Here is a 21,480-nt window from a genome sequence, read left to right on the forward strand (position 1 = left end):
ATATATAACAGGCCAGATTGCACAAATTGTCAACAGAATTAATCAATCAGTCCTCGTCGCAATGTTATGTCGCTGCCAGTTCGATCCCTATAAATACCCATGGAGCTGTAAGACATGCCTCGTCCCCTCTAGCCACGCTTACCGCCCTCTGTGGATCTTCGATCGCCGGTTGAAATACATCCTGAACTTGTGCGGTTCTGTATCAGGCTGGAAGATGGCGTCCGGGGCACCGGCATGCTAGTGGCTCACTGTCACAGCGGGGAATGCGAGCACGGACAAGGCTGAGTTCGCTCGGAGATTAATCATAACCGACCAGTAGGACGAGGGACCGTGGTGGGTCGACTCAGCAGCGACGAGGGCGCGCATAGATGCTATGTGTTCGTGCTGCTTCGTCCTCAGACAAACTCACAAAAAGGCTAACCTCGTTCCTTCGTTCAGACTCACTTTGCTTCCACTGGATATGCATGTAGCCAATGTGTTGCATAAATTAGTCTAACATGTCATGTAAAAAATAACCTAGTAACGCAGTAGCCATAGGCTGCAGGAGGCCAACACTGCAGAGCTAGGTTAAATAGCATGCTAAATGGATACAGGGAATATGACTATTAGCACTATGGTTATTTAATATTTGATATTTTTTAAAAATGAAGTGTTACATTCATCTAATTTCATAGGCCTATGAGTCGTTTGTAGCCTAGGAGAGAGATAGTCAAATTAAAGACAGGGAAAGAAACCATCACAGTGGGTTATGTCGTGTCATAGGAGGAGATGTGGATAAAAACAGTGGTTTTGTGAGGAACACAAACACAGTCACACAAAATAACTCCAGGCATAACAAAGCTGTATTTAATTCCATTGTTAAGGAGCAGAGAAGAAAACCCTTGTATATTTATATTACACAGTAACAGAACACATTAATCTTAACAGTTTGTTTTAATCTCATCACATAACAATAAGTATTCAATATCTCAAAGGATGTTTTTGATCTCATTAAATAGGAACAGAATACATACTAAATTCTGAATTCGATGGCCACAAACCCTCCCACTCGGTCTTAGATTAACATTCAGGTGACTGATTAATGCTGCTAAATCATATGACATTCTGTTTTGTCACTTCCTTCAGCTCTACCACACACACACTTCTTCATCACACTCACAGCTCCACAATGAACCTACGCCAGATTCTGCAGTATACAAAGAGCAATATTACCCAATTATCACACACCTGTCTCATGGGTCTGCATGACAAAGGTCAGGATTCAAATGACAGAAAACCCCTGCCCTACCTGGACACCGATAACACTGGCCTCCAGTTCTCACCATGTTGTACTGTGGTGAATACTGCCCCTGGTGGTAACATGGTGATACTGCATGCAGGAAAAGCCCATTGAGATCTAGGCCAGGCTAATGGAGGAAGAAATCTGTTGTTCACTGATCTGAAAGGATTGGATAGATATAGAAAATGGTTGAGTGGTGCCGGAACCATTTTGCTTTCACCCATTCATTCCTTTCAGGTTTGTGAACATGGAAACCGGCCATGACAGGCAGGTTCTACCAGAACTGGGACTTTAAAACACAAACGTTAAAGGAGTGGGAGGTGATGAACTACTTTTTGATTACTGGGGTATTCTAGGAGGCCGAGGGTAGAGGGACAGAATACTACTGAGCAGATACTCTATTTCCCAACAGAGGAACTAATCATTGATGCCAAGGAGTAAACAAGGGAGAAAGAACAGCACTATAATGATTTAAAATGTAACTATGAAAAACAGTCCTTCCTTCCCTCCATGATATTGCACAACTCCTTGTCTAGCATCAACATTATTGGCCTGTCTCTGTAATAGACAAGTTCTACTACAAGTGCTTGCTGCTAAATCACACACTTTCCTGAATCTATTTCTTTAGATGTTTCTTTCTGACTTGGGGTACTAATATTTTACTGTCAAAGGCTGTAACGGAATGAAATGTTGAACATCCACTGTGGATCTGTGGGGTTCGATGGCTCGGTTGAAATATACTGAACAGGTGGGCAAACAACAGGATCCTTGGGACCACTGACCAAGTGAAAACTCATTCAAAAGTCAGGATACACGACAGCCTCTGTCCACACAATGTCAAATCATAGAGGACACTTTGAAAGGAATGTCGGGGCTTTAAAATGGAAGATTCCAATATTAGCTTTTAACTTAAAATGGCTGTTTCCTGCTTCTGATTAAAAATGCAATGTGACTGAGGACTTTCTCTTCTGAACCCCAAAACACAGGAGGCGGTGACATATTTACACGTTCTCAACCAAATCAAGTCCAGAGATGCGTCTGACTGATTACTGTAGTCTGGTTGTGACAGGGTGATGTCACAGCGCATCAGGTAGAGGAGCAGCAGCTGGCTATAGTAGCTCATTAGCATAAGTCCTATCTTTACATGTGGACCTCAGTAACATCATGACAGAGTGGCCAAACAGAAACAAGGAGGGGAAGAAAGAAAAAAAGTGCTGAAAATAAAATACTTCTAAAAAAATAAAGCTTTGTTAATTCTCTGCATTTATAGTCCCCCCCCTCCCTTCAATGGATAGCGCAATGATAAATGAAAACATTAAAGCGTTATGTACATGCACCGTCCACTCCGCTCGGGCATGCTCAGTTCAGCCAACAGGTGGCAAGGTGTAGCTGGTGGCGGTCTAGGGTCAGGGGTTCTAGGGATCAAAGGTCAGGGCAGGGTCAGTCCTGGTGCACAGGGAGGATGGGCTGCCTGCAGATGGGGCAGGTGTTGTTTTCAGAGAGCCAGCGGTCAATGCAGTGGATGTGGAACTCGTGGGCACAGGGCAGGCGGCGCAGCTTATTCCCCTGGGCATACTCATTAATGCAGACGCTGCAGGCGCGTCCCGCCTCTCCCTCCAGGCTAGCCTGGCCGTAGGTGCGCGTGGCCAGATTATCGATCTGCTCTTTGGTCAGGCCACGAGGGTGCTCCTCGTCCTCCTCATCGTTGAGCAGAAAGAAGTGGGCCAGACGCAGGATGGGCAGTGTGCCGTTTTCCACTAGGTTGTTTGTGTCCCTGCTCGTCGGCCGACCCTCATTGGGGGTAGGGACCCCACCGGCACCGCCGTCACTCCCGACTAATCTCTCCTGGCCTCCTTCTTCCTCGGCCCCTGCCACTCCCTCGGCCTCCATCTCCACCCCTCCTGCCTGACCTTCCACCCCAGTTCCACTCTCGCTGCCATGGTAGGCCTGTGTGGTGGTGTTTGCGTTGGGTCCAGCAGGGTCCTGGTGACCTGGCGTTCCCCCGGTGGTCTCAGAGTCAGCCTCCGTCTCCATGAGGGAGCTGAGCTCTCCGAAGCCGGTCATGATCTGTCTGAGGATGGAGCGCAGGGCGGTGGAGCTGGGCTCCCCCAGGCCCGTCTCACTGATCCTCCTCAGAGGGATCCGGATGGTGCTGACGTAGGTCCGGATCCCGGCCCGCTCCGAGCGGGAGATGGTGCGCCGGAAGCCTCCACTGTCACTCTCGAAGGTGACGGTATTCTCAGCAGCGCGGGCCCGGGAGCGGGTACGGCTGGCGATGCTGTCTCGGTCCCGGTTCTCTCCCGGTCGGATGCGACGCACCTGCAGGTCCAGCATGATGGTGGGATGGCGGCGTACCCCTCCGGCGCCCCCCGCCCCGGCCGTGTGTGCCTCTCCCTCCTGCTCCTCTGCCTCAGGACCAGGCTCTGATACTACAGCCGGCTCTGACACGGCTTCACCGGTCTCCATGGAGACAGAAGCAGTTCCGTTGCTGGGCTCGGCAGTGTGGATATTATTAGAGCCACCATTTCCACTCCCACCATTAGGGGATAAGGTAGCTGAGTTAGGGGCGGGGTTTCTCTGAAGAGGGGAGCGGCTACGTCTCCTAGATGACCGGGAGGAAGTCCCACCTCCTGCCACAGCCCTGCGGGTCCGGCCGCGGGATCGAGTCCTGCTGCTGTGTGGCTCATGCCCCACAGACGCCCCCTGGGGGCCAGACTGGGGGCGCTACACGGGGGCAGTCCAGGGTAGCAACCCCTCCTCCTGCCTCTCCTCTTGGGAGGAAAGCTCCGCTTGGGGACTGGAGCTGTGGAGGGCTGCTTTGATCCTGAAGGGTAGGGGGGTGATGGGGAATGGGGGAGGTGGAGGGCTGTTGTACTCCTTAGAGCAGTAGGGGGACAGGGGTGAGGTGAAGGGTGCAGGAGTCAGAGGAGGGGTGGTGGTAGTACTGCGTGTACGGCGGGTTTGAGCCCTCCTGCCCAGGGTTGCTCGAGGTGAGGGATAGGGGGAGGGCCGGGCAGGGGTGTAGGGTGAGGGGCGAGTGGAAGGGGAAGTGCGTATGGACGCTGTGGATGGAGGGGGACAGGGGACAACTCTGAGGGGTCGGGGTGTCACTGTGCTCCCTGGTTCCGGCTGCTCATGGTTGATGTTGATCTCCAGGCTGAAGCGGAACTCTCCACTGTTGGGGTTGGTGCGGCTGACCGCGCGCCACGTCTGGTTGCCGCTCTGGCCGCTCCGTGTGGCGTTCCCGGTTCGTCGGAACGTGTTCAGCCACTCCAGCAGCGAGTCGCCATTAGATGTCTCTGCTCCCGGCTCAGCAGTACCTATACAGACAGCGGCTCGTTACTGAACTAAGTCAGTTGTAATTATCTAGTAATATGTCAGTACTATACAGCAGCAATTAGGTTATGAACCTTTTGAGAACCATTACATCCTGTCAAGTTTAGGTTATACAGGCTAGACCCTTTAGCATCCATTTCCTCCCCAATATTCCTTCCATGCCCCTCCTAACCCTCTCTCCTCCCCCTCACCGCTGCTCCCCTCCTCTTCTCCGGCCTCCGTATTTTGTGGGCGTGGTTCAGGTCGGGGCTGAGATGACACACGCTCCTTTGCCCCGTCCAGGCGCTGCCGTAGCTCCTCCGCTGTCACTTCACCTGGGGAATAACATGTCCCCTGTTAGGTCAAGATGGAGGGTGTATGATATGGGGTAGGTTATATGCTTCATTGTTGAGGGTCCAGTTCAGCCCTTAGTGGCCAACATGGAGCCATTATATTATGATGTGATATTACAAATGTTTGTTTTATTTTACCTTTATTTAACTAGGCAAGTAAGTTAAGAACAAATTGTTATTTACAATGACGGCCTATATTAGATTGTATTAGCGAGTCTGCATTGGTGTATTGGGTTTGGACAGGGGTGGACAACTACGCCAATCCGAGGGCTGCAGTCCTGCTGGTTTTTGTTTCTCCATGGCATTAATTAGCGCCACTGATTGGCTAGGGGGACCGGGCACGTGGCTGTCCTGATACAAATTAGCCTGTGATTTAAAAACATGGAGGAAAACCAGCAAACACCACTGCCCTGAGTGATTGGAGCTGTGCAGCCCTACATTATAGCGGGTTCTAGTGACGTCAGGTGTTCTAGGCTCCTGGGGTTCTAGTGAGGTCAGGTGTTCTAGGTTCCTGGGGTTCTAGTGAGGTCAGGTGTTCTAGGCTCCTGGGGTTCTAGTAAGGTCAGGTGTTCTAGGCTCCTCTCACCAGGTGTGCCCAGCAGGTTGCTGTCTCTCATGAGGCGGTACTCTTCCTCGCTGAGATCGTTGATGAAGTGATAGTACGCCTCCTCCCTTCGAAGACGCTCCGCCTGACGCCGCCGCTCGTCTCGCCCACCGGGAGGGTCCATCACCATGGAAACCGCTGGGGCACACGGAAGGGGTGATAGGGGTGTCAGAATTGTGGAACACCTGGCTGGATCTTACCAGGGCACTATTGTGATGCATCCATCATTCAATCATAGGGAGCAGTTGAGTTGGGATCAGACATATTTGACAGATTCTATACAACTAATGTACACGTCACTGACACACTTGACAAGCACAGATTAGAACGAGGCTTTACTGATCATCCAATTCCCTGGGGAAAAACCGCAGTCCAATAGCTTCTGTGTCACGTGAAAGTAGGATTTACAGAAAGGCTATTACTCGATCAATGCAATTATGTGACTTTGCAACTCCCGTTGCCTTTACATTATTAAACCGGTTTCCGTGGCCAACCTTTAGCCATGAACGATGAAGTCAAAACAACAAGTTCCATTTTGATGTGGAATGAGACATGGCCAGTAAGAGGTCGGCTGAGCTGACATAACAGGGAAGGTTAGATTTTTGTTCCGACAGCTAGCTGGCTAACCTCCTTGGATTCATCAGAAAATCTCTATACAACAGCATCAATGCCACTGCGATAGACAGCAAAACATATTTCGTCGGCCGTAAATGTTGCAACAATCACGGCATTTGGAGCAATAACGCCGTCTCTACAAAGCATCATAATATAGTAGGCCATGTTGGAGAACACAGGAGGAGCAACAAAACTGACGTTGTCATCCTACTAGTTACCAATCACCGACCCAGGAATGATCACAGACACGTCGAGAGTCCAAACATTGCACTACGGAGGAGGGACATGACAAAGAAAAGTCGGGCTCCATACAAACTGACTATGTAGAGGACAAAGAATCGTCACCTAACTATTGCAACAGAATTATATAAACGTCTCCAACTACAAAAGAATCTTGTTCACACCTATACGCAGGTTTCACATTGCCTTTCAAAGCGGCGAGCTGTCATTTTGAATGCGCAACGCATTTGTTAGTTGCCGACAGCTAACTAGCCATCTTCTGGTGAAAGGTTTGACCAATAAATAATACTTTTTTGACAAGCAACACACGAACAGAGTGCATACTATACTCAATCTAAACAGTGTTATTGGCTCGAGTAAATAGCAATGACAACGAAATTTAAAGGGATTGTTGTACCTGACACAGCAGCTGTAATATGGACGGGTTTGCTTTCCTCTCCGCTCTGATTACAATGTAGCCAAGATGGGACCACCTGTGCTACACTTCTCACCGTCTGACCAAACACTATCAATGTCAGATTAGTTCCTACCCAATGAAACCGCACGACTACGAGGATTAAAACATCTAATTGTTGTGTTTCAATCAATGTATGTATTATTATTTGTTTAACTATGAAGACGACTGCTTTACAATGTAACAGGTTATTTTTCACAAATGTAGTTTACATAAAATCACGAAGTTTGCTATTTTTTTCCCCCCGCAGTCTGAATTATTCTAGAATGAGGTACATGTCATTTTCCAATGCAATTGGAAAAATGACATAATTAAATGTTTTCGTTTGTCAATGTCTGTGCGCGTATCTTGACTAGTCTTTCTGCCTTTATTAGACGCCAGAATTGTCTAATTGTGGACATCCACATCGATGTATTATTAAGGAGAGGAGTAATTGCCATAAAATGTGAAGGGGGAACATTTTAAACTTGCTGCAGAGGTACCAAAGTTTTGAACAGAATACTATATATTTGTTTGTGTGAATTTTAGCCCCTTCACGTTACAAAGAGTTAAAGTCCACGTGGTGCTCTAAACACTTTTCTCCAGTCTCTTTCTGTACAGTCTACATAACGACATTTTACGACAAAGCCGTGCATGGAATTTATGTTCTCCCCAGTGAGATACCGGTTGGAGAAACGCAGTAGCAAGAGAATACATAGAAGGGTTAGTAATCGTTCCCATACCTGTCCCCTCGTCCCGGATAAGAATCCGGCATCTTCTCTGGTACACATAAACCGAGCGGTTAGATGTGGAAACAGGGCTGAGGAGAGAGCGACGCGAGGGAAGGCAACTAAAAATTATAACCCGGGTTGTGAAGTAAGTTGCCTCCTAAGCGGCGCTTTAAAAGGAAGCAAAAGATAATTGACCAAAACAACAGAGAAGATGGACTATGATTTCAAAGTGATGCTGACCGGGGAGAGAGAACGTGTAGAGGACCTGTTTGAATATGAGGGATGCAAAGTGGGGAGAGGCACCTACGGCCATGTATATAAAGCAAAGAGAAAAGATGGGTAAGTTTATATTGATATAGCCAGTAAGAAGGCCTTCAGGTCCGCCAGTCTCCAAATAAAATAACTCCGTTGTCTTCGTTAATTGCTCCTGTTTTCAAGGCCCAATCTCCGATTGCTATTTGCAGCAATAAACCTATTTGTAACTCGTAGTGTGATGAAAATCACTAGTTGATTGAAGAACCCACTGAATACACTCCAGAGACGTCATATCATCTGGAGAATGGGGGCTCGAGCTCCATGACACAATTTACTGTCTCGATTTGACCACTGTCATCAGTGGCCTATCCCCGTGATAACGGTGCAGTGTGTATGCAAAATCCATCAGTTTAATTTGACATCGTTGAATGCAGTTCAATCAAGCAGTTTTTATAAGGGCGCCTTCGCTCACAGATGAAACATAACATAACCGGGGGTGTTGTAACAACTCACGTCGGGGTATTGCAGCCAGAAATTCTGAGGATGTATTTCGGTATCAGACTATGCTTTCATTTTTACATTATTAGATTTTTACATTTTTCGCAGCAATATCAACAACTGAGTGAAGTAGGCCAGCCTATCACTGACGCAGCCAAGCAAGCCAGGGGCTAACCTACGTAGCAGGCGTAAAATAAACGCCTGAAACGAGATCCCCAAAATACTGGATTTGACAAGAAAAACAACTGTCAGGGGTGGTTCTCTTCTGCACTGTTTAACCAATCCGGTACACGTGGAGGAGGAGTTAATATGGAGCGTTAAAGAGTAAACTATGTTATGGGGAAAAATAATGTTTAATGGAAAACCAGATGTTTTGTGATTAGTTATAGTGAAACACGTCGATATGGTCTTAATTTTGACAGTTTGATGCAAAAGTGTTGTTTCAGTTGTAAATCTAATCTAAATATTTTGGCCCTTAGCAGTTCAACTACCATTGAAATCGACTCAACATTATGACCATATCGACATGTTTCACTATAAATAAGGAAAAAAACATGGTTTTACATCATCTCAAGGGAGGGGTTAGGTATGAAATCCACTCCCTTCTCCATGTGCTGGGTGGTACCACCTCAAGGGAGGGGTTAGGTATGAAATCCACTCCCTTCTCCATGTGCTGGGTGGTACCACCTCAAGGGAGGGGTTAGGTATGAAATCCACTTCCTTCTCCATGTGCTGGGTGGTACCACCTCAAGGGAGGGTTAGGTATGAAATCCACTCCCTTCTCCATGTGCTGGGTGGTACCACCTCAAGGGAGGGGTTAGGTATGAAATCCACTCCCTTCTCCATGTGCTGGGTGGTACCACCTCAAGGGAGGGGTTAGGTATGAAATCCACTCCCTTCTCCATGTGCTGGGTGGTACCACCTCAAGGGAGGGGTTAGGTATGAAATCCACTCCCTTCTCCATGTGCTGGGTGGTACCACCTCAAGGGAGGGGTTAGGTATGAAATCCACTCCCTTCTCCATGTGCTGGGTGGTACCACCTCAAGGGAGGGGTTAGGTATGAAATCCACTCCCTTCTCCATGTGCTGGGTGGTACCACCTCAAGGGAGGGTTAGGTATGAAATCCACTCCCTTCTCCATGTGCTGGGTGGTACCACCTCAAGGGAGGGGTTAGGTATGAAATCCACTCCCTTCTCCATGTGCTGGGTGGTACCACCTCAAGGCTTCCTATAAAAGGAGGTGACAGCGGTCATATTTGGCAATGGTCTTGGTAGGTGGAGTGTGCCAATATATTTAGCATTATGCTTCCTTGACTAGAAGTTACACAAAATTTAAAAGACGGTTAAGCACATTTCCACATATGACCAAATACAACGTTTTTACCTACTGTTTTATTCAAAGCGAAAAAACATGTAGGAAATGATAATTATGCTTTTATATTGGTGATTGATTGGTGGCACTGTTTACTATGACAGCTGGCTGATATTTAATGCTTGTTGCGTTGTAATCCCACATGGCAGATATCTATTTACAATATTCATCCTGTGGCCACACACTTGTAATTCTGAAAAGTGAAAGCATACATATGAGAAGTGTCACCCTGGTAGTAGTTGTAGGTTTTTATACAGTACCCAAGACCAATCTGTGAGTTAATTTGACCATTGGAAAAAGAGCTACTGTGTGACCTCTCGTTCTCCGTGGCCAAAGTGAGTAAGACATTTAAGCGTGTTAACCCTCGCAAGGCTGCTGGCCCATGCAATATCCTAAGCCGTGTCCTCAGAGCTTGAGCAGACTGGAGTGTTTACGGACATTTTCAATCGCTCCCTATCCCAGTCTGTTGTTCCCACTTGCTTCAAGATGTCCACCATTGTTCCTGTGCCAAAGAAAGCGAAGGTAACTGAACTAAATGACTATCGCCCCGTAGCACTCACCTCTGTCATCATGAAGTGATTTGAGAGGCTAGTTAAGGATCATATCACCTTTTAGCCAAAACCCTAGGCCCAGTACAATTTGTGTACCGCCCCATCAGGTCCACGGATGACTCATCGCACTGCACACTGCCCTATCCCATCTGGACAAGTGGAATACCTATGTAAGACTGCTGTTAATCAACTATAGCTCAGCCTTCAACAATATAGTGCCCTGCAAGCTCATCACTAATCTCAGGGCCCTGGGGCTGAACCCCACCCTGTGCAACTGGGTCCTGGACTTCCTGATGGTCCACCTCCAGGTGGTAAAGGTAGGCAACGCTGATCCTCAAAAGGGTGCGTGCTAAGCCCTCTCCTGTACTCCCTGTTCACCAATGACTGTGTGGCCATGCATGTCTCCAACTCAATCATCAAGTTTGCAGATGACACAACCGTGGTAGGCCTGATTACCAATGACAAGAGCCCCGAGGGCCCTGGCGGAGTGGTGCCAGGAAAATAACCTCTCCCTCAACGTCAACAAAACGAAGGAGCGGATTGTGCACTTCTAGAGACAGCAGATACAGGACGTTCACATCCACAAGATCATAGTGGAAAGTGTGAAACGCTTCCAAGTTCCTCAGCGTGCACATCACTGACAACCTGAAATGGTGGCAACAGCGCCAAAATTGGCTTTGGCTTGGCCCCTAAAACCCTCACAAACTTCCACAGATGCACCATTGAGAGGATCCTGTCAGGCTGTATCACCGCCTGGTACAGCAATTGCAACGTCTGTAACCACAGGGCTCTCCAGAGGGTGGTGCGGTCAGCCCAATTCATAACCGGGGTGCCCTGCCTGCCCTCCAGGACATCTACAGCACCCGGTGTCAAAGGAAGGCCAACAAGATCATCAAGGACCTTAGCCACCCGAACCACTTCTGTTCACTCTGCTACCACCTAGAATACATAGACAGTACAGGTGCATCAAAGCTGAAACCGAGAGACTGAAGAACATCTTTCTCCAGGCCATCAGACTATTGAATGGTCACCACTAGCCGGCTACCACCCAGTACTCTACCCTGCACCTTAGAGACTGCTGCCCTATGTGCATAGTATTTAACACTGGTCAATGTTTACATACTGTTTTACCCACTTCATATGTGTATATACTGTATTATAGTCTAGGCTCATCCTCTATAACTACTGCTGCACACACCTTTTCTTTTAATATACTGTCCATACTGTCTACACACCATCAAATACAGTGCATTTGGAAAGTATTCACAACACTTCCCTTTTTCTAAATGTTGCTATGTTACATCCTTAAATGAAAAATTTTCCTCATCAATCGACACGCAATGCCCCATAATGACAAAGCAAAAGCAGGTTTTTAGAAATGTTTGCAATTTTATTACAAATAAAAAAACAGTTGAAGTCAGAAGTTTACATACACTTAGTTTGGAGTCATAACAACTACATTTTCAACCACTCCACAAATGTCTTGTTAACAAACTATAGTTTTGGCAAGTCGGTAAGGACATCTACTTTGTGCATGACACAAGTCATTTTTCCAACAATTGTTTACAGTCAGTTTATTTCACTGTATCACAATTCCAGTGGGTCAGAAGTTTACATGCACTAAGTCGACTGTGCCTTTCAACAGCTTGGAAAAGTGGAGAAAATTATGTCATGGCTTTAGAAGCTTCTGATAGGCTAATTGACATCATTTGAGTCAATTGGAGGTGTACCTGTGGATGTATTTTAAGGCCTACCTTCAAACTCAGTGCCTCTTTTCTTGACATCATGGAAAAGTCTAAAGAAATCAGCAAAGACCTCAGAAAAAATATTGTAGACCTCCAAGTCAGGTTCATCCTTGGGAGCAATTTCCAAATGCCTGAAGGTACCACGTTCATCTGTACAAACAATAGTACGCAAGCATAAACACCAGGGGACCACGCAGCCATCACACTGCTCAGGAAGGAGATGCGTTCTGTCTCCTAGAGATGAACGTACTTTGGTGCAAGAAGTGCAAATCAATCCCAGAACAACAGCAAAGGACCTTGTAAAGATGCTGGAGGAAACAGGTACAAAAGCATCTATATCCACAGTAAAACGAGTCCTATGTCGACAGAACTTGAAAGACCGCTCAGCAAGGAAGAAGCGACTGCTCTAAAACTGCCATAAAAAAGCCAGACTGCGGTTTCAACTGCACATGGGGACAAAGATCGTACTTTTTGGAGAAATGTCCTCTGGTCTGATGTAACAAAAATGAAACTGTTATGTTTGGAGGAAAAAGGGGGAGGCTTGCAAGCCGAAGAACACCATCTCAACCGTGAAGCACGGGGGTGGCAGCATCCTGTTGTGGGGGTGCTTTGCTGCAGCAGGGACTGGTGCACTTCACAAAATAGATGGCATCATGAGGTAGGAAAATTATGGATATATTGAAGCGACATCTCAAGACATCAGTCAGGAAGTTAAAGCTTGGTCGCAAATGGGTCTTCCAAATGGACAATGACCCCAAGCAAAGCGTGTATGACAAGGAGGCCTACAAACCTGACTCAGATCCACCAGCTCTGTCAGGAGGAATTGGCCAAAATACCCCCAACTTAATGTGGGAAGCTTGTGGAAGGCTACCCGTAACATTTGACAGGGAATTTTTACTAGGATTAAACATCAGGAATTATGAAAACTGAGTTTAAACTTCCGACTTGTTGTAAATTCAATTGATTGAACATGATTTTGAAAGGCACACATCTGCTTATACAAGGTCCTACAGTTGACCGTGCATTTCAGAGCAAAAACCAACCCATGAGGATGAAGGAATTGTCCGTAGAGCTCCGAGACAGGATTGTGTCGAGGCACAGATCTGGGGAAGGGTGCCTAGACATGTCTGCAGCATTGAAGGTCCCCAAGAACACAGTGGCTCCATCATTGGAGGAAGTTTGGAATCACCAAGACTCTAACTACAATTGTCCGCCCGGCCAAACGGAGCAATCGGGGAGAATGGTCTTGGTCAGGGAAGTGACCAAGAAACCCAATGGTCACTCTGACAGAGCTCTAGAGTCCCTCTGTGGAGATGGGAGAACCTTCCAGAAGGACAACCATCTCTGCAGCACTCCACCAATCAGGCCTTGATGGTAGTGGCCAGACGGAAGCCATTCTTCAGTAAAAGGCACATGGCAGCCCGTTTTGGAGTTTGCCAAAAGGCACCTAAAGGACTCTGACCATGAGAAACAAGATTGAACTCTTCGGCCTGAATGCAAGTGTCACATCTGGAGGAACCTAGCACCATCCTTACGGTGAAGCATGGTTGTTCTTTAAAAGTAATTTCCTTACCATCTTAAATAAGCACGCCCCTTTCAAAAAATGTAGAACTAAGAACAGATATAGCCCTTGGTTCACTCCAGACCTGACTGCCCTCGACCAGCACAAAAACATCCTGTGGTGTACTGCACTAGCATCAGATAGTCCCCGCGATATGCAGCTTTTCAGGGAAGTCAGGAACCAATACACACAGTCAGTTAGGAAAGCAAAGGCTAGCTTTTTCAAACAGAAATTTGCATCCTGTAGCCCTAACTCCAAAACGCTCTGGGACCCTGTAAAGTCCATGGAGAAGAAGAGCACTTCCTCCCAGCTGTCCACTGCACTGAGTCTAGAAAACACTGTCACCACCGATAAATCCACGATAATCAAGTTTTTCAAGAAGCATTTCTCTACGACTGGCCATGCTTTCCTCCTGGCTACCCCAACCCCGGCCAACAGCTCCGCACCCCCCGCAGCTACTTGCCCAAGCCTCCCCAGCTTCTCCTTCACCTAAATCCAGATAGCTGATGTTCTGAAAGAGCTGCAAAACCTGGACCCGTACAAATCAACTGGGCTAGACAATCTGGACCCTCTCTTTCTAAAATTATCCGCTGCCATTGTTGCAACTCCTATTACCAGTCTGTTCAACCTCTCTTTCGTATCGTCCAAGATTCCTGAAGATTGAAAAGCTGCCGCGGTCATCCCCCTCTTCAAAGGGGGTGACACTCTAGACCCAAACTGTTAAAGACCTATATCCTTCCTGCCCTGCCTTTCTAAAATCTTTGAAAGTTAACAAACAAATCACTGACCATTTCGAATCCCACCGAACCTTCTCTACTGTGCAATCCGGTTTCTGAGCTGGTCACGGGTGCACCTCAGCCATGCTCAAGGTCCTAAATTATATCATAACCACCATCAATAAAAGACAGTACTGTGCAGCCATCTTCATCGACCTGGCCAAGGCTTTCGACTCTATCAATCACTGTATTCTTATCGGCAGATTCAACAGCCTGGTTCAACAACTACTTCTCAGAGTTTAGTGTGTCAAATTGGAGGGCCTGTTGTCCAGACCTCTGGCGGTCTCTATGGGGGTACCACAGGGTTCAATCCTCGGGCCGACTCTTTTCTCTGTATATATCAATGATGTGTCTCTTGCTGTGGGTGATTCCTTGATCCACCTCTAAGCAGACAACACCATTCTGTATACATCTGGCCCTTCCTAGGACACTGTGTTAACAAACCTCCAAACAAGCTTTAATGCCGTACAACACTCCTTCCATGGCCTCCAACTGCTCTTAAACGCTAGTAAAACTAAATGCATGCTCTTCAACCAATTGCTGCCTGCACCCGCCCGCATGACTAGCATCACTACTCTGGACGGTTCTCTTTTGGCCGCCTTTCCTTCCAGTTCTCTGCTGCCAATGACTGGAACGAATTGCAAAAATTGCTGAAGTTGGAGACTTACTGAGACTGCAGCTTACTGATCGCTGTACATAGCCCATCTGCAAATAGCCTATCCAACTACCTACCTCATCCCCATATTGTTTTTATTACATTTTTTGCTCTTTTGCACACCAGTATTTCTACTTGCCCATCATCTGCACATCTATCACCCCAGTGTTAAATGGCTAAATTATAATTACTTCGCTACTAGGGCCTATGTATTGCCTTACCTCCTTACTCCATTTGCACACACTGTATATATATTTTTCTATTGTGTTATTGACTGTACTTTTGTTTATCCCATGTGTAACTCTGTATTATTTTTTTGTCGCACTGCTTTGCTTTATCTTGGCCAGGTCGCAGTTGTAAATGAGAACTTGTTCTCAACTGGCCTACCTGATTAAATATAGGTCAAATAAAAAAATATATTTAAAAAATGGTGGTGGCAGCATCATGCTGTGGGGATGTTTTTCAGCGGAAGGGACTGAGAGACTAGTCAGGATCGATGGAAAGATGAACGGAGCAAAGTACAGAGAGATCCTTGATGAAAAACTGCTGCAGAGCGCTAAGGACCTCAGACTAGGGCAAAGGTTCACCTTCTAACGGCACAACAGCCCTATGTGCACAGCCAAGACAACGCAGGAGTGGCTTCAGGACAAGTTTCTGAATGTCCTTGAGTGGTCCAGCCAGAGCCTGTACTTGAACCCGATCGAACATCGCTGGAGAGACCTGAAAATATCTGTGCAGTGACACTCCCTCCCCATTCAGCCTGACAGAGCTTCAGAGGATCTGCAGAGAAGAATGGGAGAAACTCTCCAAATACGCAGGGGGGACATGACGCAGCGGGTACTAAGTCCTCGGCCCCGGAAAGCGGCGAGTACGGAGCAGGGGCGCTGTAAAGCTCACGGCCGAAACCGGTCAAGCTTATAACGTCATACCGAAGAAGACTTGAGGCAGTAATCACTGCCAAAAGTGCTTCAACAATGTACTGAGTAAATAGTCTGAATACTTATGTAAATGTGATTTTTCATTTTTTTTATTTTTAATATATTTGCAAAAATGTCTAAAAACCTGTTTTGTTATTGAAGGGTATTGTGTGTAGATTGATGAGGGTGGAAAAACAATTTAATCAATTTTAGAATAAGGCTGTAACGTAACAAAATGTGGAAAAAGTCAAGGGATCTGAATACTTTCTGAATGCACTGTACATCATATACGGATTCTGACATTGTTTGTTCTGATATTTCTTAATTCCTTTCATTTTACTTAGTGGATTTGTGTGTATTGATTTGTATGACTGCAGTGTTGGCGCTAGAAACCTGATAACATCTGCAAAATATATGGACACGACCAATAACTATTTGACTTAAATCGGGAGGTAATGGAAGCATCTTTCCCTCTTCTCACAGCCAGGCAGGTAGCCTAGTGGTTAGAGTGCTAGGCCAGTAACCAAAAGGTTGCTGGATCGAATTGCCGAGCTGACAAGGTAAAAATCTGTCATTCTGCCCCTGAGCAAGACCGTTAACCCACTGTTCCCCGGGTGCCGACGACGACCTGGAGGTCGATTATGGCAGCCCCCCGCACCTCTGAGGGGTTGGGTTAAATGAGTAAGACACATTGAATGCATTCAGTTGTACAACTGACTAGGTATCCCCCATTTCACACTCCTGTTCCACCAGCCTCCATTATCTCTGTGTAGCAAGGTCCCATGGGAACTGTGGTGAACTGGGGATGATGCTGTATCTTCTCTGTCTGCAGGAAGGATGATAAGGACTACGCCCTCAAGCAGATTGAAGGCACTGGCATCTCCATGTCTGCCTGCAGAGAGATTGCAGTAAGTGTGGTGTTTAGCTCGAGCAGGCATAACCTGGGTCTGTGAGACATCTCATAATGTTTGTGTGAATGAATGTTTCTTCTTGTAGCTACTGCGGGAGCTGAAGCATCCTAATGTGATCTCACTGCAGAAGGTGTTCCTGTCACACGCAGACCGCAAAGTCTGGTTGCTCTTCGACTATGCCGAGCATGACCTCTGGGTAATACACACGTCCTGTATGTTTCACTATCCTTGTGGGGACATTTGATTTCCATTCACTATCCTATTTTCCCTAACTTTAACCCTAATTCTAATTGAAACTTAAACCTCACCCCTAAAATAGTCTTTGTTCTTGTGGGGACCTGGAAAATGGCTCTACGAGGGAGAATTTTACGATTCCCACAAGAAAAGTAATATACACACACACACACACACACACTAACAATGCCCCCTGTATCCACAGCACATCATAAAGTTCCACAGAGCGTCCAAGGCCAATAAGAAGCCCCTGCAGCTGCCCAGGGGGATGGTCAAGTCCCTGCTTTACCAGATCCTAGACGGCATCCATTACCTTCATGCCAACTGGGTCCTACACAGAGACCTGGTGAGAGACCGAAGGAGAGAGAGCATCCATTTCCTGCACACCAACTTGGTCCTACACAGAGATCTAGGGAGGGAGGCAGGAAGGGGTCGAGGAGAGGAGAGATCAGAAGAGAGTCTTGTTCTGCTGCTCTCTTGGATGTTATGTTCACTGTTTTTCCACCAGAGGGCAGCATTGACACTTCCTGAACCATTCACATGTGATTCAGCCTTATGGTGCAAATTCATCTTTAATTCCTTTCAGTTAATGTGTTATCACTGTGGGTATTAGGATAATGGAAGTAAAAATTTGGATTACATTGAAGGGACAATCTGCAGTAGCTACATCAATTTTGGACTTATAAATTAAATATATGTATCCATTAATTCTTGAAGAATTTAACTAATAAATGCCTCATGAGCTTAGTTCAAGTGTCGTACCCCATCAGAACCCAAAATATAAGCATGTTTTACTCCAATGTTTGTAAACAAAGTAAACATACACAAACACTGTATAGCTGCAAAACTTGGTTAAATAAAAATGTTGATTTCATGGATGGTCATTCCTTGCATCCATAGCGCTGTCTATTAACTTGAGAGTTGTTACATTTCTCCGGCCCCATGTGAAACAGTGGCGGCCAAAACACTGTTATTCTTTCAACTGCTGATTGCTGCTTTAACTGTGATCTGTTTTTCCTCAGAAACCTGCCAACATCCTAGTGATGGGGGAGGGGCCAGAGAGGGGTCGAGTAAAGATCGGTACGACGAGATCTCAATGCGTGTTTTCAGGACCCTTTTCATAAGGTTTTGTCAGTACATATAGGTTATAAGGCTTTATGTCAGTACATATAGGTTATCAGGCTTTATGTCAGTACATATAGGTTATCAGGCTTTATGTCAGTACATATAGGTTATAAGGCTTTATGTCAGTACATATAGGTTATAAGGCTTTATGTCAGTACATATAGGTTATAAGGCTTTATGTCAGTACATATAGGTTATCAGGCTTTATGTCAGTACATATAGGTTATAAGGCTTTATGTCAGTACATATAGGTTATAAGGCTTTATGTCAGTACATATAGGTTATCAGGCTTTATGTCAGTACATATAGGTTATAAGGCTTTATGTCAGTACATATAGGTTATAAGGCTTTATGTCAGTACATATAGGTTATCAGGCTTTATGTCAGTACATATAGGTTATAAGGCTTTATGTCAGTACATATAGGTTATAAGGCTTTATGTCAGTACATATAGGTTATCAGGCTTTATGTCAGCACATATAGGTTATAAGGCTTTATGTCAGTACATATATGTTATAAGGCTTTATGTCAGTACATATAGGTTATCAGGCTTTATGTCAGTACATATAGGTTATCAGGCTTTATGTCAGTACATATATGTTATAAGGCTTTATGTCAGTACATATAATGGATATAGTCACTTCTCATTACACATTATTTGAACATTATACTTCATTACTATTTATTGATTTGTGTTTCCCTACAGCGGACATGGGCTTTGCCCGCCTCTTTAACTCACCACTGAAGCCGTTAGCAGATCTGGACCCTGTGGTGGTCACCTTCTGGTACAGAGCACCAGAGCTACTGCTAGGTGCCAGGCACTACACCAAAGCCATCGGTGAGAACGGCCACGGGGTGGTTGGGTGTGGTGTTTTTTTTTGCCCTGTGCACCAAGAGAGGAAGTTCTGAGCTATCCTTCCACCAACCTAAGACAAATTCTGCTGTGTGTGTGTGTGTGTATGTATGTGTGTGCGTGCGTGCAAACATGTTCAAGAGGGTGTCTCTGACTGGGCGTGTGCTCCAATCCCAGTGTGACATCTCTAATCTTGCATGTGCATCTGTCAGACATCTGGGCTATTGGGTGCATCTTTGCCGAGCTGTTGACATCTGAGCCCATCTTCCACTGTCGCCAAGAGGACATCAAGACCAGTAACCCCTACCACCATGACCAGCTGGACCGTATCTTCAACGTCATGGGCTTCCCTGCTGGTGAGAGAGCTGGGCTGGGCTAGGCGGCAGGTAGCCTAGCAGTTGGAGGGTTGCCAGTTCGAATCCAGAGTCTGACAAAAATATGTTGGGAAGTAAGCTGGCAACCAAGAGGATGCTGGTATCAAATCCTAGATATAGAGGGTTCCCCCACGAGGGCTAGATATAGAGGGTTCCCCCATGAGGGATGGAAATAGAGGGGGTTTCCCCACAAGTGGCTAGATATAGAGGGTTCCCCACGAGGGATGGAAATAGAGGGGTTCCCCACGAGGGCTAGATATAGAGGGGTTCCCCACAAGGTCTGGATATAGAGGCGGTTCCCCACGAGGGCTGGATATAGAGGGGATTCCCCACGAGGGCTGGATATAGAGGGGGGGTTTCCCCACGAGGGCTGATATAGTGGGGGGTTCCCCACGAGGGCTGATATAGTGGGGGGTTCCCCACGAGGGCTGGATATAGTGGTGGGGGTTCCCCACGAGGGCTGGATATAGTGGTGGGGGTTCCCCACGAGGGCTGGATATAGTGGGGGGGTTCCCCCCACGAGGGCTGATATAGTGGGGGGTTCCCCACGAGGGCTGGATATAGTGGGGGGGTTCCCCCACGAGGGCTGGATATAGTGGTGGGGGGTTCCCCACGAGGGCTGGATATAGTGGTGGGGGGTTCCCCACGAGGGCTGGATATAGAGGGGGTTCCCCCACGAGGGCTGATATAGTGGGGGGGTTCCCCCACGAGGGCTGATATAGAGGGGGGTTCCCCACGAGGGCTGGATATAGTGGGGGGGGGGGGTTTCCCCACGAGGGCTGGATATAGTGGGGGGTTCCCCACGAGGGCTGGATATAGTGGTGGGGGTTCCCACGAGGGCTGGATATAGAGGGGGTTCCCCCACGAGGGCTGATATAGTGGGGGGGTTCCCCCACGAGGGCTGGATATAGTGAGGGGGATCCCCCACGAGGGCTGATATAGTGGGGGGGTTACCCCACAAGGGCTGGATACTCCCATAACTCATCAGGACACGGCTATGTGCATTGAAATGGGCGCTTGTATGTGTGAAATATTTTACCTTGGTCAAACCTTGGAGAGCCCATGTGTAATCCGAACCTGCCTGGATAACGGTGATATTAAGAGAATACTGAATGACGAGTGCAATTAAACCCTGACTAGGCACAGTTCTGTTCTGTCCGGGCTTGTATGAATCCAAAGCAATATGTGGGTTCTGTACAAACACTCACTGACACAGTCTGATGATGTAATCCTCAGAGAAGGACTGGGAAGACATCAAGAAGATGCCCGAGCACTCCACTCTGATGAAGGACTTCAGACGGAACACGTGAGTACCTTTATCTCTACATGTGTGCCTGACTGTAACGGCGTTCTTCGTTTGTCAAAAGAGAGTCGGACCGAAATGCAGCGTGGTGGTTACTCATGTCTTTAATGAAGGAAGAGCGATACATGAAATAACTATACAAATGCAAAACAACAAAACGGAACGTGAAACCTATTACAGCCTATCTGGTGAAACTACACAGAGACAGGAACATTCACCCACGAAATACAAAGCGAAACTCAGGCTACCTAAATACGGTTCCCAATCAGAGACAACGAGAATCACCTGACTCTGAATGAGAACCGCCTCAGGCAGCCACGCCTATACAACACCCCTAATCAGCCGCGATCCCAAATACTACAAACCCCAATACGAAAATACAATAACATAAACCCATGTCACACCCTGGCCTGACCAAATAATATAACGAAAACACAAAATACAATGACCAAGGCGTGACAGAACCCCCCTAAGGTGCGGACTCCCGGACGGAGGGTCCGGGTGGGCGTCTGTCCATGGTGGCGGTTCCGGCTCAGGACGTGGCCCCCACTCCATTAATGTCCTAGTTCCTCCCCTTCGCGTCCTGGGGTAATCCACCCTCGCCGCCGTCCATGGCCTAATAGTCCTCACCCAGAACCCCACTGAACTGAGGAGCAGCTCGTGACTGAGGAGCAGCTCGTGACTGAGGGGCAGCTCGGGACTGAGGGGCAGCCCGGAACTGAGAGGAAGCCCAGTACTGAGAGGAAGCCCAGTACTGAGAGGAAGCCCAGTACTGAGATGA

General features: G+C 47.0%; 2 protein-coding genes across 2 annotated transcripts in view; one reads left to right on the forward strand and one right to left on the reverse strand.

The window, feature by feature from the left end:
- Positions 1-824: 824 nt before the first annotated feature.
- On the reverse strand, positions 825-6,970 carry LOC118378444 (E3 ubiquitin-protein ligase RNF6-like). The gene is given in 4 exon segments (XM_035765429.2): positions 825-4,599; positions 4,807-4,929; positions 5,534-5,689; positions 6,804-6,970. Coding segments are annotated over 3 exon segments (2,151 nt in total). The 5' UTR covers positions 5,682-5,689; positions 6,804-6,970; the 3' UTR covers positions 825-2,719.
- A 162-nt stretch (positions 6,971-7,132) lies between these two features.
- LOC118378445 (cyclin-dependent kinase 8-like) overlaps positions 7,133-21,480 on the forward strand; it is a 28,114-nt gene continuing 13,766 nt past the window's right edge. The window contains exons 1-8 of the mRNA XM_052504942.1: positions 7,133-7,909; positions 16,732-16,807; positions 16,896-17,006; positions 17,250-17,390; positions 18,067-18,124; positions 18,876-19,007; positions 19,235-19,378; positions 20,633-20,702. Of these exons, the coding sequence (XP_052360902.1) occupies positions 7,782-7,909; positions 16,732-16,807; positions 16,896-17,006; positions 17,250-17,390; positions 18,067-18,124; positions 18,876-19,007; positions 19,235-19,378; positions 20,633-20,702 (860 nt within the window). The 5' untranslated portion in view covers positions 7,133-7,781. The remainder of the gene's footprint in view (positions 7,910-16,731; positions 16,808-16,895; positions 17,007-17,249; positions 17,391-18,066; positions 18,125-18,875; positions 19,008-19,234; positions 19,379-20,632; positions 20,703-21,480) is intronic.

This window comes from Oncorhynchus keta, unplaced genomic scaffold (genome assembly GCF_023373465.1).
Source record: "Oncorhynchus keta strain PuntledgeMale-10-30-2019 unplaced genomic scaffold, Oket_V2 Un_contig_21306_pilon_pilon, whole genome shotgun sequence".
NCBI lineage: Eukaryota > Metazoa > Chordata > Actinopteri > Salmoniformes > Salmonidae > Oncorhynchus > Oncorhynchus keta.